Below are 19,555 nucleotides of genomic sequence, written 5' to 3' on the forward strand. Positions count from 1 at the left end.
TGAAATTGAAATGATTTTATTGCCTAATGAGCAACCTGTCTGTTTTCAGAATTTTTAGTTATGAAACATTGTTATGTAATGTCTAAAATAAGCACAGAGCAGTGCTGTTTGGAGTGCTATGTGTGCTCACATTTTGAATTCCAGCAAATCCTGTTCTATAACTGCATAGTATATACTGCATGCATAGTATGTAATTTAAATAAGATAGCCATTTTGAATGTAGTATCCTTAAGTGATCAATATGCTTTTTCTAAATTAGAAACAGAAATTATTAACCCTTTTTGTTAGCTTTATTAATTTTATTGATTATATTTAAGACAAAATAACTGACAGAGAAGCATGTCCACGACCCAGATGTGTCTTAAATGCACTCTGGCCTGTGGTTATTTTCTAGAAACAAATATTCTTGAGGGAGTGACATAGACAGTATAATGAGTAGATGGAGTTTCCAAAAAAAGTAAAAGCCAATGTGAAAGTGTTTAAAATCACCTCTGACACCCCCTCCCCTGTAAAAAAAGAAATATATATATATATGGTGACAATTATAATGCCCATCGCAAGAGAAGAGTCCATCTGCAGTCTCATAGACTGCATGATATGACACACCCATTTCACTTTTCCCAACCCTAACTAAGCGGTTTTGGAATTTAAACCTAAACATTTCAGGGTGTGTCATGTAGGAGGCAAGTCCTGCAGCTACCGTGCGTCTGCAGATAGACCTACCAGAGGCTCAAAACTGTAGTCCACAAACCAACAGGTGATGCCACAGTGACTCCCTCTACTATTGATCTTCCAATGTATGGTAAGGGAAGTTTGTTAAGAGATGGTTGTGTCATAAGTACTTGATACTTGTAAGAATGCATCAATTTGCCATGTTGACTGTTAAAAGTAACAATATAATACAGCATATATAGAGTAAATGTTCAGTATAAGATCAGAATATTGGAGAAAATGAGCAAAGCTGTTAGATATCAGGTGCAGCTGATGGCTCTGTTAGCAAACATTTATTTTAGAACCAGCAATGATTCACACTCTAAACCACTCTGCGTTTCACCTACCTAAGGTTGAATAACCTAGAAACAGTCTATATTAGACGTCTGTATTATATAGAAACAGTCCCATATTCCTGGGAGCTGATCACAAAACATGCTGACATCTGTCAAATTAATTCTCAGAAAAAACACATTGCCATATATTGTGTGGCATATCCATCCTCCTCATGTCCTTTGAGTACACAGCTGGGATCTTAATGACATATTCATGCCGACTGGCATTTGTACCATCTGTCTTCTGAACAGTGTGAAGGCTAACAGATCATCCAAACTGAATAGAAAAGTGAGAGGTGCTTATTGTAATCCAATGATAGAAAACATATTTTCAAAACTTTGAATGCAATCATCTTAATGTATGCAGTGGGCTTATTCATCCTCCTTCAGAAGGTGGACAATGTGCTTTTCATGAAGAGCTTTTTGCGTAATGAGCTCATGAATCATGAGGAGGAGGAGGAGGAAAAAAAAATATTTTCTTTTATCACCATGTGCAATGCTGTGATTCAATCTGAGAGTCGGGTTATTACTTTTTAAATGACAAAAAAGATTAGAATTTCAACACAATAACTGTAAACATAAATCTGAATATAATATAGTCATCCTACACTATGCTACTGTACAAGTTGCACACAGAAGTAAACTAGAGGAATTCTTTCCTTCAGCATTTTTACAGAGCTCTCTACTGTGGGGCTCCATAGGTGACTGACAACTCTTAAAGTTGATTCCTTCTGGCTATTATTATAAACAGGTTCAGTGTATCCAGCAAGTCCATTCACATCTACAGTGTACAACTGTACATAAATATACAAATCAATCTGTATTTATCTGCTGGAACTTTTAAAATTGACTCAAATTCCTCCATAGTATTAAACTTTGACAATTTCAGGTCTTCTTGTGGTTTATTCCAGCAGGAGGGTGGGGCGTTTTTAAAGGATTTGTTGCCTTATTCTGTTCTAATCTCTGGGGGCCAACATCTGTAAAATATTGTGAGTGGGAAAGGCCGCATTGTTTTTATAAGAGCTAACCAGTGCAAGAACACATTTATAATGTGGACATACAAAGATGGCCATTTAGCAGCAGCACTGTACAACTTCTTAAGCCACTGGTCAGGTACATTCAGAAAGAGCAGATCACTGTAATCCAAACAATTTTGTCCAAATGAAATGTTTCCTTACCTGGAAGGAGGAGCAGGCTTCTGAAAAAGAAACCTAATTAAAGTAGATCTGATGGTTACTTTCTGTTGTTTGAAAAAGAAAAAAAGGCATACATTTAGATTTGTCTACATTTAACATATCTTAAGCTGAGTGAAATGGGACAAAACAACATCAAAAGCAGACTGCAGGAAGGAGATGAACAATAGATAACTTATTATAAGAATGGAAATCAGCATTAGCATCAGCAAGATCATTTATATATTTGAAGAACAGAAGTAACAGCTCTTGTTAAAGTGTGAATTTGTTTTAGTCAGAGCAACTCAAATCATGTTGTTGTATTCATATTTATAATTATCTTTCTAAATGTGAAGCCTGTTTTTTTTTGTTTAATCTTAGCAACATGAAACGCGTTTACCAAAGTGTGTGTTCTCGTTGTGGTCGTGTGAACAGAGATACAAAGGAACATGAGCTTTCACTTGCATGCCCTGAAGGAGCAGTTTGACTTCATAGCGGAAGAGATGCTTGACAAGAAAAGGCTGCTCTCAGTGTTTGATGTTCTGAGTGAACACATCCCATTACTGATGTGAGAAAGACATTTCTACTTTTGTCTTGGCTTATTGACTGCTACTTACAAGCTTTAGTCAAAGCCAGTTAGACATTCCTACCTCCCCTCTAAAAGTATTGTTAAGTACAGTCTACTTTAGTATCTTTCAAAAGTTTTCTTTGTATAAAATTCCCTGTCTGTGCTACTATCCCTCCACTTGAATCTGGGGAAACACAAAGAATTTCCTCACACTGGCTTCAGCTGAACAATAGAACAGATTTTTGCGTACTTTTTTTCCAAGAAGTTTCTTGATTTCTGTCCCACCTAAGCAAGAAGAACCTACAATATCAAGTGAAAAACCAGTTTTTAGCATTAGAGGGATATATCTGCAAAACACCTGCTCTAAAAACCCCATTTAAAAATGTGATAGATGCTATGAATGTGATTTAGAGTGCCTTCAGGGCGTGAGGACAGGAAAACTTTGAAGCCCTGTATTGTAGAAGCACTCAGATTGCAGACGGAACTTTATTCCATGGTTAAAGTTTCTGCGATGAGTTAAGAGGGGAAAACGTCATCAAGAGAGTTTGGACAAAATACAACTTCATCTCAATCTGACACATTATATTATTGACAAATATTTCTTCAGCTTTTATGGATACCCTGACTGTTTAATTGCGAGTGACAGATCTACTCTTGTTCGTCTTTCTTTTCAAGATCACTCTAATTATCAAACGATTACATCACACTGATCATCACATGCATAAATATACAGTCTGAGTATAGAAAAGACGATTTGCTAAATCCTGTTAGTATGAGTAACAGATGGATGGGTGGGCGGCTTGGTTTTGTAGACACAATATTTTAGCAACTAAAGAAATGTATATGAAAGTCATTTATTTTATTTCTCCTTAACTTTGTCTTCATGTTTAAAAATGAGCACACGTCAGTGAGACATCAGGTTTCTATTCTCAACCTGCGAGGTGGGATGGGTTTGCCTTGTTCACTGTGGTTTTCCTGCACTAAACACCTTAGTGAAGTCAAAACAGAAACAAAAAGATCAACAATGAGCCAATGTGTATTTTGAAAGGTTTGTGAGTCAATAGCTTCACTGTTGGCCTGTACCCAGAAACAGTGGGGTACAGTGAATAAATAAAACTTCAGTGGTTCGCCTGCTGAACTGATATTTACTGTCAGTGAACAGCAGTGTTTGGGAGGGGGAGCAGCATAGCCTAAATGAAGACTCTTCACCACCAGGTTCATCAGTCTGCTTCCTCCTCCACAGGAAACTCTGCGGCATATACAACCAGAGCGGAAATGCTATTTTAGTAAGCCTGCCACATCATGACATGCAGGAATCAGGAGAGCATTAGAGGTTTACTTGGAAATTTTGTTTCCGTCAGACCTGACCACATTGTTTTATAACAGGAACTGACTTTAATTAGTACCGATCAAGACCCCCTGGAGTTTCCTTAAAAGTACAGACATGATTCCAGATTTGCATGTGGTTCACCACAGAGGTACATGTTAATATAGCTGAATAAATGTTTAGCTTATTCCTTTCTAAACTTTGACCTACCAGTTAAATGGTTTGACATTCAGAGCTCTGAAAACCAAATGCGAGATGGGGTTGGGAATATTGGATTAAATGGCAATAAATGTGATACATGACATATAAAAACAGACATTTCTGACATTTCTGTTCAGCATCTTTTAACACCAGAGAACAAGAGCTTTTTTGGAAGATTCTAGAGAGTCTAAATCCTGAACACATTGGCAGCCAGAGACAATTTTTTTAGTACACAGACTACTGGCATATTTTCATGACACCATTCAGTCTAGAATATTAGGTGGAAACTTTAGCAACCCTTTTTTTCTTGGAGAGGTAGCCCACATGCAAAGAATATAATAGAACAGTGAAGCCACTGAGATGAGAAGCATGAACAGGAATGTGGCGCATACCGCCCTCTGCAGACTAATGGCAGTTAATAGTAGTATATTTATCAAAAACTTCAAGGTGTATAGAGAACAAGCAATTTAAAAATAGCTATCAAATCCCAGAAAGGGCATAGAGAGGTTACCATACATTACTAAACTGATTTACCCTCAGCAGTGTTATTGTGGCAAATACAAATCAAGGAACAGAAACAACCGAAGAAATGAGTGCAGAAATGAAATGAATGCAGATACATTCACACAGGGCCAAAAAGTTGACCTGACAGTGATCCACCATAATCAAAATAACAACTTAGGAAATATCTTTTGGAAGAATGATCTTCATTCCTTCAGAAGAATTCCACAGACTTGGAATATCTATGTCATGGAACAGTTAAGCTGTTCTGGAGGCTTGCAGTGGAAGACACTGGCACCATTTATGCTTTTTTTTTTCCTTTCAGTTTTCATTTATGATGCATTACTTTCACTGCCTCTGGACATTTTCTGCCTTTATTAGACAGCCAGCAGTAGAGAGATGAGGGGAAAACAGGGGAGACAGACATGGGGAATGACGTGATAATGGAACATTAACCCTTAAGGCATAATTTCTTATTTTGAAAGGCATGCAGATGGAAATTACACTATTTATTAAACAGCCGCTCTTGCTGCTGGATCCAATACCTCATAAGCCCTTGTCACTACCTGTGGAGAAAATGGATTGTATTTAAAATAGCTAAAGTGACATGAAAAAAACACCAGCAGCACTTGGATTTCTTCTGCCTTCTGACAAGCACCTGGAAACTGCCTGCTAGATATACTCAGGGCTCACTTTATTAGGTGCACCTGTGTAATCTAATGCATTGTAATACAACAGCTCTGCCTTAAAGGGACAGTCCATCCCAAAATCATAAATACATATTTTTCCTTTTAATAGTACTTCTGTTCTGTTCTAGATTGTAGATATCAGCTGTAGAGATATCTGCCTTCTATCTGAATATAATGGATTTAGATGTTTGCTTGTGGTACTCAAAGCGAAAAAAATAATACATTTGAAAAACTCTAAGCATCTGCACTCAACAGCATTGTTTCTTTACAGAAATCATTACCTCTGCTACTCAAGATAATCCACACTTTTTTGTAAGCAGTTTCCAGTTGGAACTACTCTTTTTCTACCAACCTACACAGTGTCACTGCACAGAAGGGAGAGGAGTCACACTCCTGATAGGGCAGGATGTAAAAAATAATGGCATCCTTGACTGAGCTGTAACATTAGCTGGCTTAGTTAGCCTCCTCTATGAGTAGATACACATTTCCTTCTCTGTGGGGATACAAAAAGAAATTAGTTACTCCAGTCTAAGTTACTAAGTCTTGTTTCTTTCATGTCAAAAAAATGACTGTATCATCCTGATATTATTTAAATAAAAATTAAGTTGGTTTGTTTCCACATAACGTAAGTGAGAGACCAAAATCCAACCACATGCTGTCATTACTAGGGTCTTTGGGTCACACATTGTCAAGTCACTGACACAGTTTTTCCCCACAGACACAAAAAATAACAGATGACTCAAGGTTGTCCACAATCACCCACTGAATCATTGAATCGTCAGGTAAGATTCAATATAGCAATTATATGACACCATGTTAAACCAGAACCAAAATTTTTGGTTAATATCAAAGAAGTCAATTGGACAAACATTTCAGTTCAATTAACACAGATCTGTATTTTATTTAAAACTATCATTGTGCACAGCACTGACTGAAATCCTCTGTGTACAGAAGAGCAACAATCTCTCTCTGCAAATAAATTGCAAAATCTAGAGGGGTATATTCTTTCCAAGTTTTACAAATCACAAAAACAAAAAACAGAACACCAACACAAACTGTGCTCTCTTATCTCAACCACAACATCCCTTTCTGTAATTGCCCTTAACTTAGCACAGTATTAGTCATAAAGGACACAATCACCAAGTTCAATACTTCTGAGGTAATGTGGCTCAAATAAGTACAAGACTTTTGGCCTGTAGCTTAATTATACAACACTTGTGGGAACAGAGGTGCAAACTCTGCCTCTAGCCACTTCACAACAACATTCATACTTGATATCTCAAACCAAATAAAAAAAAAAAAAAAAAAAAAAAAAATCCTAATGTAGGCTCTCAGAAAATTAGAGCAAAGTTTGCATATTGCACACTGTGTATATCTTATGGTTCAAAGTGCTGTACCAATCTCATCAAGTCTCTTCAAATTAAAAACACCCTTTTTCTCTTCAGTGTATTCGGTTATGCTCAAGAGAAACAGATCACATCTCTTATTCCCCAAAAATGACTAAATCCTGAAAATCATCTGTCAAAGCACGGAGCAGCACAGGTGTAGTGCATGCTGACTTGGTAAGCCCTGTTGGAAATGTTGGACTTTGGATCCAGTGAGGTAGTGATGGCCTGGGTGTTACCATGCTGGGGACCACTGGGTGGCTGCAGGCTGGTAGTGGAGTGGCTGTGGTAAGAGGCAGGCTTGTGGTTAGGGACCAGGCCTGGCTGCTGGGCCTGTTGGGGATACTGCATGCTGGGCCGGTGCAGGTACTGGGCCACAGTGGCTGTCTGGCCTGAACTGTGGTACGCTGTCTGGCCCTGCTGCTGCTGACCAGGCTGCTGGCACTTCTGTTTGTTGGCCTCTTTGACGTCACTGTCATGTGCACTAGAATTGAAACAAAGAGTTAAACTTGTGCCTATTGTCTCTCCTCAGGCATGTGTGACATAAAATGTATAAGCCAATTTCTGCTTGTACTGTGTGTGATATCCTGTTGTCTTTGCGTAATGTGTGTTGACATGCACTGCGAGTTGTCAGCGTCCATCTGCATCACTGTCACCAAAATGAATTCCTGTATATTTAACTGTGCTTGGCAACTACAATCATTTTTAATGAACTGTCATGAACATGCACAGACAAATACACACATGAGTAGTTTCTCAGCACATGGGACAAGGTTATCCCAAGTGTAGCCTGTCAGGCGCTGCAGTCGAGGTGGCCATGTAGGGGACAAGTGGAGGATGAGGCGGGAGGTGGCCACACATGCAGCAGCCACCAGTGAGGGGGCAAAACACAAAAACACATGATCTGAGGGGGGAAAAAAATGAAAAGCAATCCGTCACCACAGGCAGCAAAAAACTTGTTTCACCATTTAAAAAATAATTATTGCAAACATGTTTGCATGAAAAGAGCAACTAAACTTTGCAGTAACTTTGCTCCACTAAACAGCTATCGCAAGTGAAAACTAGCCACTGAGACAGACATGGCTACTCTTAGCTCAAGCTATATTGACTTACTGATTTTTATCTAGCTACTATTTCTATGTAAAAATATCCATTATGATGAAATGACATTGTGACATTTCAGTTTGTTGTTCCCCATAAATCCAGTCATGACAGAGAATAAAAAACAGCTAAACTCTTGCTAAAGCTCACTAGCTTAGCAGAATAGCAGAAACTGCCTGAGCTTTTGTTTTGAATCATGAAATTATTGCAAATTGTTGTGGTTAAGCTAACTTTAAAAATCACACATGTAAACATATTAACCAGTAAAGTAACTTAACATGCTGCTTTGTACATAAATATTAACAGCAGATAGACAGTGGATGAGGAGTTAAATTTGATTCCTGTGAACTGTAAATACTGTAAAAATAACCTTAAAATACCTAGTTAAAATGGGATAAAAGGTGAAAAAACATGTTTTGTGGATAGGTATTCCATTTAACTTGCATTCTGACAAGATTTTATGAAGGTGGTCAAATTGTGCATAAAATAAATAAATCTACAAAGGTATAATATTAAAGGCATTACAATATTTACATTATGTATTTTATATACAAAATCCCCACAGATTGCCACCCAACCTCAATTTTGGGGTCCATCTGAAATGTTTCAGGGACCCCTGTAGGTCTTCTGATCACACACTAAGAGCCAAATGTAAGACTATGAGGTCCAAATGCCTTATATAATGCAATTTACCTTGCAAAGAAACTTCCAGGAAGTAATCAGCATACTTGGCCATGTATAGTTTGGTCTTCTCTAGGCAGGTCATAGGCCAGCCATCATGGAGGTCTCCCTCATGGACGGCAATAGACAGGTAGTATTCTATGAAATGGGCTGCTGTGGGGAGGTACAGGTTCCACTGGAAGGTTTCCAGCAGGAGCAGCTCCATGTGAAGTAAACCCTGCTTGGTCAGGACCAGGTTCATGGAGCTCATACAGCCCAGGCTGTTCAGGGTTTCCAGCTTGGGCACCCGGTCCTCCCTTTCCTCAAATTTGCCTGCATTCACGAGCAAAATGTTACACCATGCAGAAATTGAACAGTCACATGATGCATTGTGAGGTCCTTCAAAACTTACTGGCCAAAAGAAGACATGAGAGTGAGACCATGTGGAGCTGCTGCACCGTCACATCATAGCGGTCCATGAAAAGGTCCAGCAGGTAGACGGCCAGGTGTCTGGCTGCAGGACACAGCCTGAAGCGGTTGCTGACGATGGCTACGAGATCTGCAAAGTATCTTCTCAAACTGAGCTGGGGTGACTGGCCTTTGTAGGAAGGCAACTTGAGCTCCTGTAAGACAACATCTTGTGTTTGAGATCTCAGAGCACAAAGACTTTTGGCATGTGTTTAAGTATCAAGACACTTCTTTGTAGAAATACAAAATATCCCTGACAACAAAGACTTGCCTATTATTAAATGCAAATCGTTCTCTTACTTTCTCATTAGCCTACATACTGTGGGCACAATTCTTTAATATGAATAAATTCCTCATCCTCAACAAAAGCTTTTATGTTATGCATATGTTTTAAAAATGACAAACATCAGATTTTTAATCAAATTACTTGGTGTGAGCAACAGGGATTGGCATAAGTAAAGATACAGACAATAACAGCATGAAACAAAGACAATATGCATAAAATAAAAGCATGACACAAGATAAAAATACTAAAACATTTTTTATTTCTACAGATGTTCCAGTTTGGTTGATTTGCCGTCACAAGTGTCCCACTCACTTTGTACCGCAGCGCCTGGTATATATCTGAAGCGAGTTGTCCTTTCCACCATTGGTCCTCCAGCTCCATTTAACTCAGTGCTTTGGAAACCTCTGAAAGGCAAAACATGTAAGAGGCAGTCGGCCATCTCATATTTAATGCTAAAGATGCTCTGCACACGGAAAAACACGGTATGATCTATCTGACGTACAACACTTTGAAACTCGCTGAAGTGTTCATGTTAGCGGACCAGGAGTGGGCACCGTCATCATGCGCCTGTCGTTCATTGTATTTGTCCCTACTAGAAAATAATAAAAATGTTGATGTTGACGGTTCGAAAATGAAGACTCACCCAACGAGCACATGTAGTGAATATTACAGGGCAGTTTCACAGAAGTAAACTTCACTTCAAACTAGCCGGACATGTTGCTCAGACTCATTGTTGTAGTTCATGAGGCTTGTTGGCTCAGCACGAGTTCAGCAAACGCTACTGCTGCCTTCAAATGTTACCGGAAACACCAGCTTTAAGTTTAGAGCGCATGAATACCCAACGGAAATGAAGACTTGACAGCCGAAAAGTGGCGTTCAGCTGGTGAGAAATACAAAAATGATAGTAAAATATATGTATATACTGCATTTTTGCTCTATATTATTTCCCATATAGTAGATTACCAACATAATTTTATACAGTTCTTTAATAATTATAACTATTTGATCATGTCCCTAAAGTACAAACGTCTTCATACACTCTCAATTCATCGTTGAAATTACCTTGTAAGAAAGTCATTTTTAATCGGGATTATTTAAATTCGAACTTTTACTGTCTCACAGAGGGAACTTCGAATATGAGTAAGAAGTTTCCGATTAGCGTATGAAAGCATCAATCCATTGCCAGTGATGATAGCCCACACAGGACGCAGCCAATTAGAAGTTAGTATAGTAACTGTCTATATCCAATCACCGGCCTGATGCAGCCAATAGTCCATGAATGGGAATTAAACCATTACAATTACAGAAAAAGACATGCCCACCACTCTCTTGCTATATATCTTAAAGGAAAAGAAAATGATGAGGAACAGATTACTATTGATGGAAAATCTGGCCAAAAAGATTTCAGGTTATTTATGTTAAACATGAACAACTGCTATCGTATAAAACAAACAAACAAACAAACAAAAAAACCCCACAAATCAAAACATTTACTGCAAACTACAGGCTTGTCTGACCACATTTTAAGATAATCTCACTCTTGATTCTGTGAGAAAAACTGACTCTGTGTTGTCAGTGGCACCAAAGGGCAGAGCTCATGATGATGATGTCAGTGGCTTTTGAAAAAAATCGTAAACTGTATGGGCCTATGGAGGGGTTCACTTTTAGACAGCAGAACAGGTCACAGTAAAATGTCACTCTATATATTGAATTTATCCTATGGGGATAAATAATCTATCTATATCTACAATAGGATAATCCTTTATTGATTTCCCCAGAGGGAAAATGTAGGTGTTACGTCAGCACAAAGACAGATTAAGTACAAATAAATAGAGAAATTCACACATAAATACGTAAAATAAGAATAGAGTAAAACAGAAACTATACAAGTGCCGTTAAACTCAAATTACCTGCAATAGCACATTCAATATCCACATAGCGTGGAAGATATCTGTAACATTAAAAAATATTATAAGCATTGCGTTTAATTGCCAAATCTAGGCTACACTGGAAATGAAAGAGCCAATTGTCTTTTAAAGATGTAACATTAATAAGCACTATATTGAATACATGAATTTTTAATCAATGGTTGTGCTGGTAATAAACTGAGAGATTGTGGCAGAAAGATTGTTTATGAGTTAGGTCACAGAAATCCTGTGATCTAGCTGGTGCTACAAAAAGTGAAATCACATCTTTGGGACACATTTGCTATGACAATTCAGCTTTACATTCACCTTTCTCTACACCCAGGTCAGCCTGGTTGTTTGCTAGCTTTCAACAATTCAAAATGGGTCAGTCTGCCCCAGCAGCACATCAAAAGTCAATTTGACCCAAATAGGTCAAAGCAACATCAGTGTTACATTGCTTCCATGTCTTTCAAGAACAAAGGAAATGATTTGATGCAGTATACCAGGTTACCCAAAAAACCCAAGCCTCACATTCTCTTTATTTATTCATATGTTATTTGTGGAACACATGTACTAATTCAATAAAAAGTAACTAGCAAAGACATCATAATGGTTCCATTTTGTGCCATAATAATAGTAAAAAAGAGCAGTCCAGAGAGTGTGGCTGCAGGAAGAGGATGTCTTAAGAAGTTTGGTAATACCTGCTTCTGAATGGTAGAAGGTGGTCGGTTGTCTTGTTCCTAAAGGACTGCAACTGTCTCTTGGAGGAAACAAATGGTGTCCTGGGTGGAGGAAGCTCATGGCTGTCCTTTCTGCGCTATTCTTCCCCCTGATGTCATGCAGTGCCTTGGTGAGAGGGCAGCTGACATCCAGTGACCTGTGAACAACCCACTGCTGTTTTTTCTCAAAACAGAAAAGTAGAGGATACAAGCAGTCTCCCTGTTATTGATATTACACTATCAGTACTGCGAGTGTGATTTCTCAGTGTTTGCAAAAGAAACAACATGCTATGGGTCTGTTCACATATGAGATATTCTCAGTGGGGGTGTTGGCAAAGATTTTGAATTACTCACCTGGGAGACAAATGTGAACAACAGATTTTTTTCCCTCTTTTTCTTTTGCTCTTCTTCTTTGCTGTACTTCGGACATTTCTTGGTAACACACTCATCTTTACCTTATCTTAGTTTTGGGAGGGCTCTGTTCAAAGTTTTTGGCAGCACAAAGGTCACTCCCATATACGCCGACTCATTCACAAACCAGCTAGTCATCTGGGAATGAAGGTGAGTTAATAAAATTCAAAAGGCTACATAAAGGCCCATGTATGCAGACAAGTAGAAAGAGTAGGCTGGTCTCATTCATAAAAATCTGTAAATAGATGTTGACATCTTATTTTTAAATGCATGAAATAACATATTAAAATAACTTGCTAAATGTCTCTAAAACAACAGTAAGGCGGATAGATATATTTATAAATACATGTTAAAGAGTCTCAGTAAAGCTCACCAAAAGGTCACTGATGTGAATTAATCTACAGCCTCAATAGAGTGTCTCACACTTACTGAATCCAGGCTCAGTGGGCTACGTTTTATGGCTGATGTGTTATGAACTGATCCCTTCCTTGTGTGTTACTAGGATTTGAGAACTACCGGCCAGTGGGTGCCCAGCTTCTATCAGGAGTGACCTACAAAATCACTCTATATGTGTATTTCAAAATAATGCTTATTACCTTTTCTACTGTACCTGAATGAAACAACAAGGTACACATCTGAATGAGCACAAACTAAATGACCCCAGTTCAGCATAAAAAGGGAAAAAAAAACAATTTAAGATCTTATTTATTTAAAAAAAATCCATCTCTAAATCTTTTGGGTATGTATGTGATCATATTCCTGTTGCTTCCTTGTTTAGCTGTGGTAGTTTAGTTCAATTTATTGTCATACATTTAGTTTTTGAGTATCTGAATATAATACAGCTTGATTTTAGACAAAATAACATACCAGAATAAAAGCAGTACACTGATTCAATATTATATTTTGATTGATTGTTGTTCTGCATATTTTCTTATTGCAGTTCAGTCCTTGAACGTCATTCATTCCATTAAACGAGTATTTTCACTCACAATTCGGGGCTATTTTAGTGTGTTTATCCAGCTAAACATCTTGTGAAATTTCATAGGCACATACAGCATAGTCCTATTATGAGGTTGGTGAGAGTCTTAATAAGAATGCAATGCAACAACAAACTATATGCATGATAGGTTTTATTTAAAAGGATACCCTGAATGACTGCGGTATCTCAGTCCAGCTGTTACCCGTCCAGCACCCTTAATGTCCTACACGGCGTTTGTGGGCGCAGTTTTAACTTGAAACAATAAATTTGACGGATGTAGCTATCAGTTGATGTTAGTTTGTTGAAGGCAGGTTTTTACTGGGGAAAGAGGATTATTAGTTCTTTTCTGAAATATTATTTTACAGCATTTCGGGGTTGATTTATTGTACGTTGACATGGATGAATTATCCCAAACACATCGTGAATACACTGATAACAATATTTACACTAAAACTGCTCGTTGTTTGTGTCTTGCTGTAGGCCCGGGACAGGAGGACGGCTCTACTGGGGCTAAAGGCTAAAGCAGCTCAGAGGCTGTAATCCCCGTATGAAACCATCATGGCTGCCTCTCGCTGAGCTGTCAAGCTCTCCACAAAAGAAAAGGTAAAAACCGAGACAACTGCACACATAGCTTAAGCTTTATGGCTAATGTGTGCCACCCGGAGGTTTATCTGCAATAACAACTCGATGCAAGGTTAAAAAAACTGATCTGGCGTAACTTCGTTGGCACATTATTTATTCTTCAAGTTATTTCGTCTTTGTAAGCTCCTGTCGCGTCACGTTAATTCAAATCACTCAAACGCTATTTCAGAAAGCGTTTGAACAGTTAGTTTAGACGCTAAATAACGACATGTGTTTTCTTTGCGAAAATGAAAATGCTCTAATGGTATCACACTGGGACAGTTTTATCGTAACTTCACAATTCCCAAGGCGGTCGTTGCTCGGTACAAAGGCAGTCTCATCACTTTGTTGTGGTCAAGTCAAACTGCACAATGGCCGCACGGTTCTCCGATCAATACGGTACTTAGAAGTGCTACATCAAGCTATCAGAGTGTTTTTATTGCTGCATTTGTTAGTTGTGGAAGGTTTTTTTTATTGCAGCTCCCGCTGTAGCTCATTTGCTTGTGTTTTTAGCAGGGCATGAAGTTCCTAACTATTGTGTAAGCAGGTGAGTTTAAGTGAGTTTCCTGCACCTGGTGGATGATACGAATTTGAGTTGGCTGTTTTACAGCTGATCTGAGCGTAATGTTTTAATGTTCATGCAGAGACATTTTGAAGCATATCCAGCAACAGGTGGACTTTACAAAGCAACATGCAGAATAGAACAGACTGTGGATGCAGCTTTTTTTGTGGGTTTAGTGTGAAGTTATGAAACGGCAGCCTTAACACACTGAACATGTTAGTCCTTTTCACAACAAAAGTAAATGTTTTTCAGAAGCATCGATTTTTTTTAGCATCAACATTGAAGCTGCATTACTTCTTTGACTTTTTTCTGCACTTTCAGACCCGTAAAACCATGGATTCTGTGGATATTGGTACAGTTACCTCCACGGGAGGTAATAAATGGCACGGCGACAACAAGAATAGAGATTGGCACAAACGGCTCCACCTCAGGAAGAATGTCGTTCAGCCCCCAACTATGCAAAGTGAAGATAAGCATGGACCAAAGAAGATAGCAGAGGAGTGGGAGCAAAGCACAGTGTGGCCTTCATCAAAGGAGCCCCCCCTGGAAGCACAACAGAGTCAGCCTAGGACAAGTGACAGTGGAACTACACTCAGGTTCACGTGCTCTCAATGTAGGGATAATTTGGAATATGTTCCCAAAGACTTAGTGAGACACTTTGAAGAGAAACACAAAGGAAGTCCACCAGTCTTTTCCTGTAATATGTGTAATTTCAGTACACATGAGTTCTCTAACCTTCAGGTTCACCTATTAAGCCACAAAGACACTTTTTCTAGTTGCAGCATATGTAATGACAGTGTTCAGCGCACATGGCCTGAGTTCAGTGCACACCTGGCTATGTATCACTGCCAAAAAGGCAAATATTCATGTGAAATGTGTCAGAAATTCTCCACGAGTGATGTTGGAGTATTTTTAGAGCACATGTATGTACATAATTTGGGCTTGGAAAATGCGAGTGATGATCTGTTGCTGCACACAATGGACACAAATAACTTTGGGTCTAAAACAACCACTCAAACTTTGTGTTGTCAGCAGTGTGGCTATGAGGGATCTCAGAAATTGTTGATTACGAAGCACAGTAAAGTTGTCCATGTTTGCCCAAATGTTAATCAGAGGAAGAAGAAGAAGAATGAGGTTCATACCACAGCAATGAAATCAAATGACCCAATCCCAAAAATGAAGCCTAGATTAACAAGAAGTGCAGTAAGAGAAATGTGTTGGCTGACACAGGACTGCCTTTCTTTGCCAGGGAGAGAATTCCTGGATAAATACTGCCATCTGTCAGATCCACAAACAACACTAGAAGAGACTCAGCAGTTTTTGATGAAATCTGTTGCCGGGGAAACCGGTGGCCAGAAATGGACCAAGGCTCTTAAAACTGTGCTGTCAAATGTCCCACAAGATATAAACCTTCACCCGAAGGCAGAGAACGGTATCATGTCGAACTCGTCTGATCTTACTGTCCTGACAGTCAAGAACAAGATAACTGTAGCTCAGAATGGCGCTACGTACGCCAAAAAGTTGAAAATGATGACACCATCAGAAAAGGAAACTGTTTCCCCTGAAAGTGTTACTGAAGATCCTTGTTTTGTAGTTGATCAAAATAGATATCAGTCGAGTTTGAATGATCATCCAACTTGTCCACAGAGTGAAAACAAGCTAAATACTGATCTCTCATTACCAGCCCAGAATGAGCCGTCTGAGTGTGCTCAAATGCAGGAAAATAGAGAGAATCAGGAAGTAAAGACTGATCAAGAAATTGAGGATCATGATAAAAAACATGAACATATGCATGAGGATGGGATTAATACTTCCAGTGAGCTGAAGCTGACAAATGAGGGTGAAGAGAAGACATTTGTTCATCAAGTTACACCAAAAAATAAAAGGCGAAATCGAAGACGAAAAAGAATGACCAGATCTAAAAAAGCTGATAAAAGATTAGCAGGATTGCCCTTAAAGATAGTGTTGAAGAAGAACCCAGTGAAGGAGAGGCAGTGGGTGTCACAGAGCTCTTTGTCTCCCTCAGTAGGTAGTCTGACATATGACTGTCATGGGCTGCCAAGCTCTCATACAACATTGGAGGAGACTGTGCATATTCTCCCAGAGGCGCTGCTACCAGAAGCACACCAGAAGAAATGGACCAAACCTTCCAAGACCGACCTCCACAACCCCTCTGAAGCCATCACGTCGATTCTGAAGCCAGGAGAAGTAACCCCCAGTTATTCTGCAACGCTAGTGGGGTCGAAGAATATAGACACAAACATGCCTGTTGTATTCAAAGGCCTGCTGTCAGAACATCAAGGAACGCGAGACAATGCAGAGAAGTCACTGCAGTTCTTGAAAACAGAAGCTGGCATGAGCGGTTCAGTTGGTAGGACAGGCCAGTCACATTCAAGCGCTGCAGCTGAGACTGAATTGGAGGTGTGCACCGAGAGCGTACAGCTCCAGCCGTCAGCCACTGGCATGGGCTGCCATATGTCAGCCGATGAGGGGAGTTCAGCTGCTGATCGAGTGACTCCTCCTAGTAGTTACACCGAGTCTTCCCCTGTTTCCCAACCTGTTATTATACCACATGGTAAGACAGCAAATTATAGTTTCTGCCCAGACGTAATGGTTAAGGATTTGACATGCATTTCATGCATTTCATGCATTTCTTGACGTACATTCAAATGTTCAGTTTACATTTTACAATCGAGAACCAATAGCAAACTTGCGTGTTTTGAAATGAGTATTTTCACCTTTTGTCTTGTAGGTAGGATAAACCCTGAAGATGTAAGCCTTGCTCTCTCTTCAGAGCAGACTTTTGAGGGGATAAGAGACAGAGAAGTGCCTGCAGACTCCTGCCTAGATCTCCTCAGTTACACCAACTCACCAGCTGTGAAAGCCATCCAGTGGGAGCCCTCACCAGCCCCTGGGCATCAGTGGCAGCCGGTCCCAAAAAACCGGGAGAGGACCCTGAAGTTAGTAGCCATAAGTCCACATCAGTTGGTAAAGCGACCAGCAGGAGACCAGCCCGTTGTGGTGCTAAATCATCCAGATGCCGACATCCCTGAGGTCACCAGGATCATGGAGGTCGTCAACAGGTACAGAGGAGAGGTGCAGAAGGTTGTACTGTCACGGAGAACCGCGAATGCTCTCTCGGCCATGAACGGCGAGATCTCACGGACAAATGACGCAACAGATGCCCAACTTGATTCCACGGGTCATGGTAAAAACTCTGTCCAGGAGAGGTTCCTGTTGAAACTGAAACTTCGTAGACTGAGCAGGAAAAAATACGAAGTAGTGGGTGCAGTCTCTCCTAGTGAGGCTACTGCGACGAGGTTTCGCTGCTGGTTTTGCGGCAGGGTCTTCGCAAGTCAGGAAATGTGGATGGTCCATCGGCAGCGACATCTGATGGAGTGGAAATAGCCAAACTGTGAAAATTCTTAAATGTCGCTCACACTGGATGAAAAACACAAAGTAGTCTGGAAAAATATGACTTTGCAATACAGTGAAACAATAATGGAAACTGTGATTGCCAGCCTCCTCAGTTTTTTTTTAAAGTCTTAATTATGATTGGTTGATTATGAGGAGAATCACATGAATATCACACCTCCTGGAGGGTTCTCATTCTCAGGGTAATTTAAACATTTACCTGTTGTCTCTCTCCCAGTTTGAGTAGCTTGACACACACTCTTTGTAGTTTATTTGTAATGCCACCAGGACGCGGTGTGGCTAATATAGTTCTTTGTATTGTTTGTATTTTGTCTACACAATATAGCTTTATTTATGGTGATTTAAATACACTGTCTATTGATTCTTTTATAGAACACTGTAATGTATATTTGCCATACCATCTGAAGTTTATAAATCAGTTTATGTACGGGTAGGCTATACTGCGTGGTAGCTATCATATTTATGTTTCTGGAATGGGATGCAGAGACCCACAAGTTACTCAGATATACCAAAACTGTGTATTTAAACAACAACAACAAAAAAAGACAATAAGCTGTTTTATTCAACATTTATTTATGACTCTTATGTTTAGCCTTTATATGTTCATTCTTTTTTTTTATTGGGCCATTGGAGGAATTTGTGTATTTGTAAAATTTTTGTATAAACTCCAAATTATGTTCAAATATAGAATTATCTGTAAGAGGTATATTTTCATGCGTTCATTCAGTGGATGCAGATATCCCTAAAGACATGGTTAATTTAAAAAAAAAAAAAAGAAAAGAAGAAAACCTTGTGTTTTGTGACATCAGTGGAATACTAGAAAAATCATTTATTTTTAAATATAAATTAAAAAAAAAATGCCCAGATGATTTGAAAATGTTTTTCCCCAATGAGTTTAGGAGTTTCCTCTTGTTTGACTTGAAATGATAATCTTTTAATTGCACTATGAAAGGAGGATTTATATTTCCCGTTACCTCACCTTATCAGGCCTAAGCTTTTGACAATCGCAACCAGTGTCCTACTGTGGCTAAACGTTTCCTTATGCAGCCATGATCCCTCAGTATTCTTATCAAGGGAACAGTGGCTCATCTGTATATGTGTGTGTTTGTGTTAGTCAAGGACCATTGGACAGATGCACCTGTCCTGTATACTGTTATTGTGCATGTATACCTGTTTCTGGAGTGCACACCTTAGTGTCAGTAATTCACTGTGTATATACTTCCTTTTTTTTTTATTTAGATAAGAGATTTATAATTGTGTATAGTCCAGATATAGGTACTGTAAAATATTACCTGAGAATTTTCACCAAGTGCCTAAGAATCTTTTTGTTATGCAGCAAATGTGCATGAGTATGATAGCATTATTAGTTGTTGACTACAAAATAAATGAACCAGTTGCTCATTTCCTGGTGGCATTGTGTGATGACTGAAGATTTGACCTGAGTTATGCAACATGTGAAAAAGATTTTATTAAAACAATATACAACCTTGTAATTTTGGCTCCCCGCAGTATTGTTG

At 39.1% G+C, this 19,555-nt stretch overlaps 2 protein-coding genes across 6 annotated transcripts; one reads left to right on the top strand and one right to left on the bottom strand.

The window, feature by feature from the left end:
* Window positions 1–6,374: 6,374 nt before the first annotated feature.
* Window positions 6,375–10,225, bottom strand: ccnj (cyclin J). 2 transcript variants are annotated; one of them, XM_046402756.1, is made up of 6 exons: window positions 10,048–10,225; window positions 9,717–9,808; window positions 9,063–9,273; window positions 8,684–8,983; window positions 7,620–7,793; window positions 6,375–7,373 (listed from the first exon to the last, which is right to left on the bottom strand). In XM_046402756.1, the coding sequence occupies exons 2-6, from the start codon at window positions 9,783–9,785 to the stop codon at window positions 6,988–6,990; spliced, it is 1,140 nt and encodes a 379-aa protein (XP_046258712.1). In that variant the 5' UTR covers window positions 9,786–9,808; window positions 10,048–10,225; the 3' UTR covers window positions 6,375–6,987. The 2 variants fall into 2 exon arrangements, with proteins under 2 accessions (XP_046258712.1, XP_046258713.1); XM_046402757.1 differs by having other exon boundaries at window positions 7,634–7,793; window positions 10,048–10,219.
* A 3,378-nt stretch (window positions 10,226–13,603) lies between these two features.
* Window positions 13,604–19,531, top strand: LOC124065903 (zinc finger protein 518A). Of its 4 annotated transcripts, XM_046401803.1 has the most exons (4): window positions 13,604–13,805; window positions 13,901–14,023; window positions 14,925–17,178; window positions 17,356–19,531. In XM_046401803.1, the coding sequence occupies exons 3-4, from the start codon at window positions 14,937–14,939 to the stop codon at window positions 18,009–18,011; spliced, it is 2,898 nt and encodes a 965-aa protein (XP_046257759.1). In that variant the 5' UTR covers window positions 13,604–13,805; window positions 13,901–14,023; window positions 14,925–14,936; the 3' UTR covers window positions 18,012–19,531. The 4 variants fall into 4 exon arrangements, with proteins under 4 accessions (XP_046257759.1, XP_046257758.1, XP_046257761.1 ...); XM_046401802.1 differs by having other exon boundaries at window positions 13,604–14,023; XM_046401805.1 differs by lacking the exons at window positions 13,604–13,805; window positions 13,901–14,023 and adding an exon at window positions 14,030–14,440.
* Window positions 19,532–19,555: the final 24 nt, after the last annotated feature.

This window comes from Scatophagus argus, chromosome 10 (genome assembly GCF_020382885.2).
Source record: "Scatophagus argus isolate fScaArg1 chromosome 10, fScaArg1.pri, whole genome shotgun sequence".
NCBI classification, from domain to species: domain Eukaryota; kingdom Metazoa; phylum Chordata; class Actinopteri; family Scatophagidae; genus Scatophagus; species Scatophagus argus.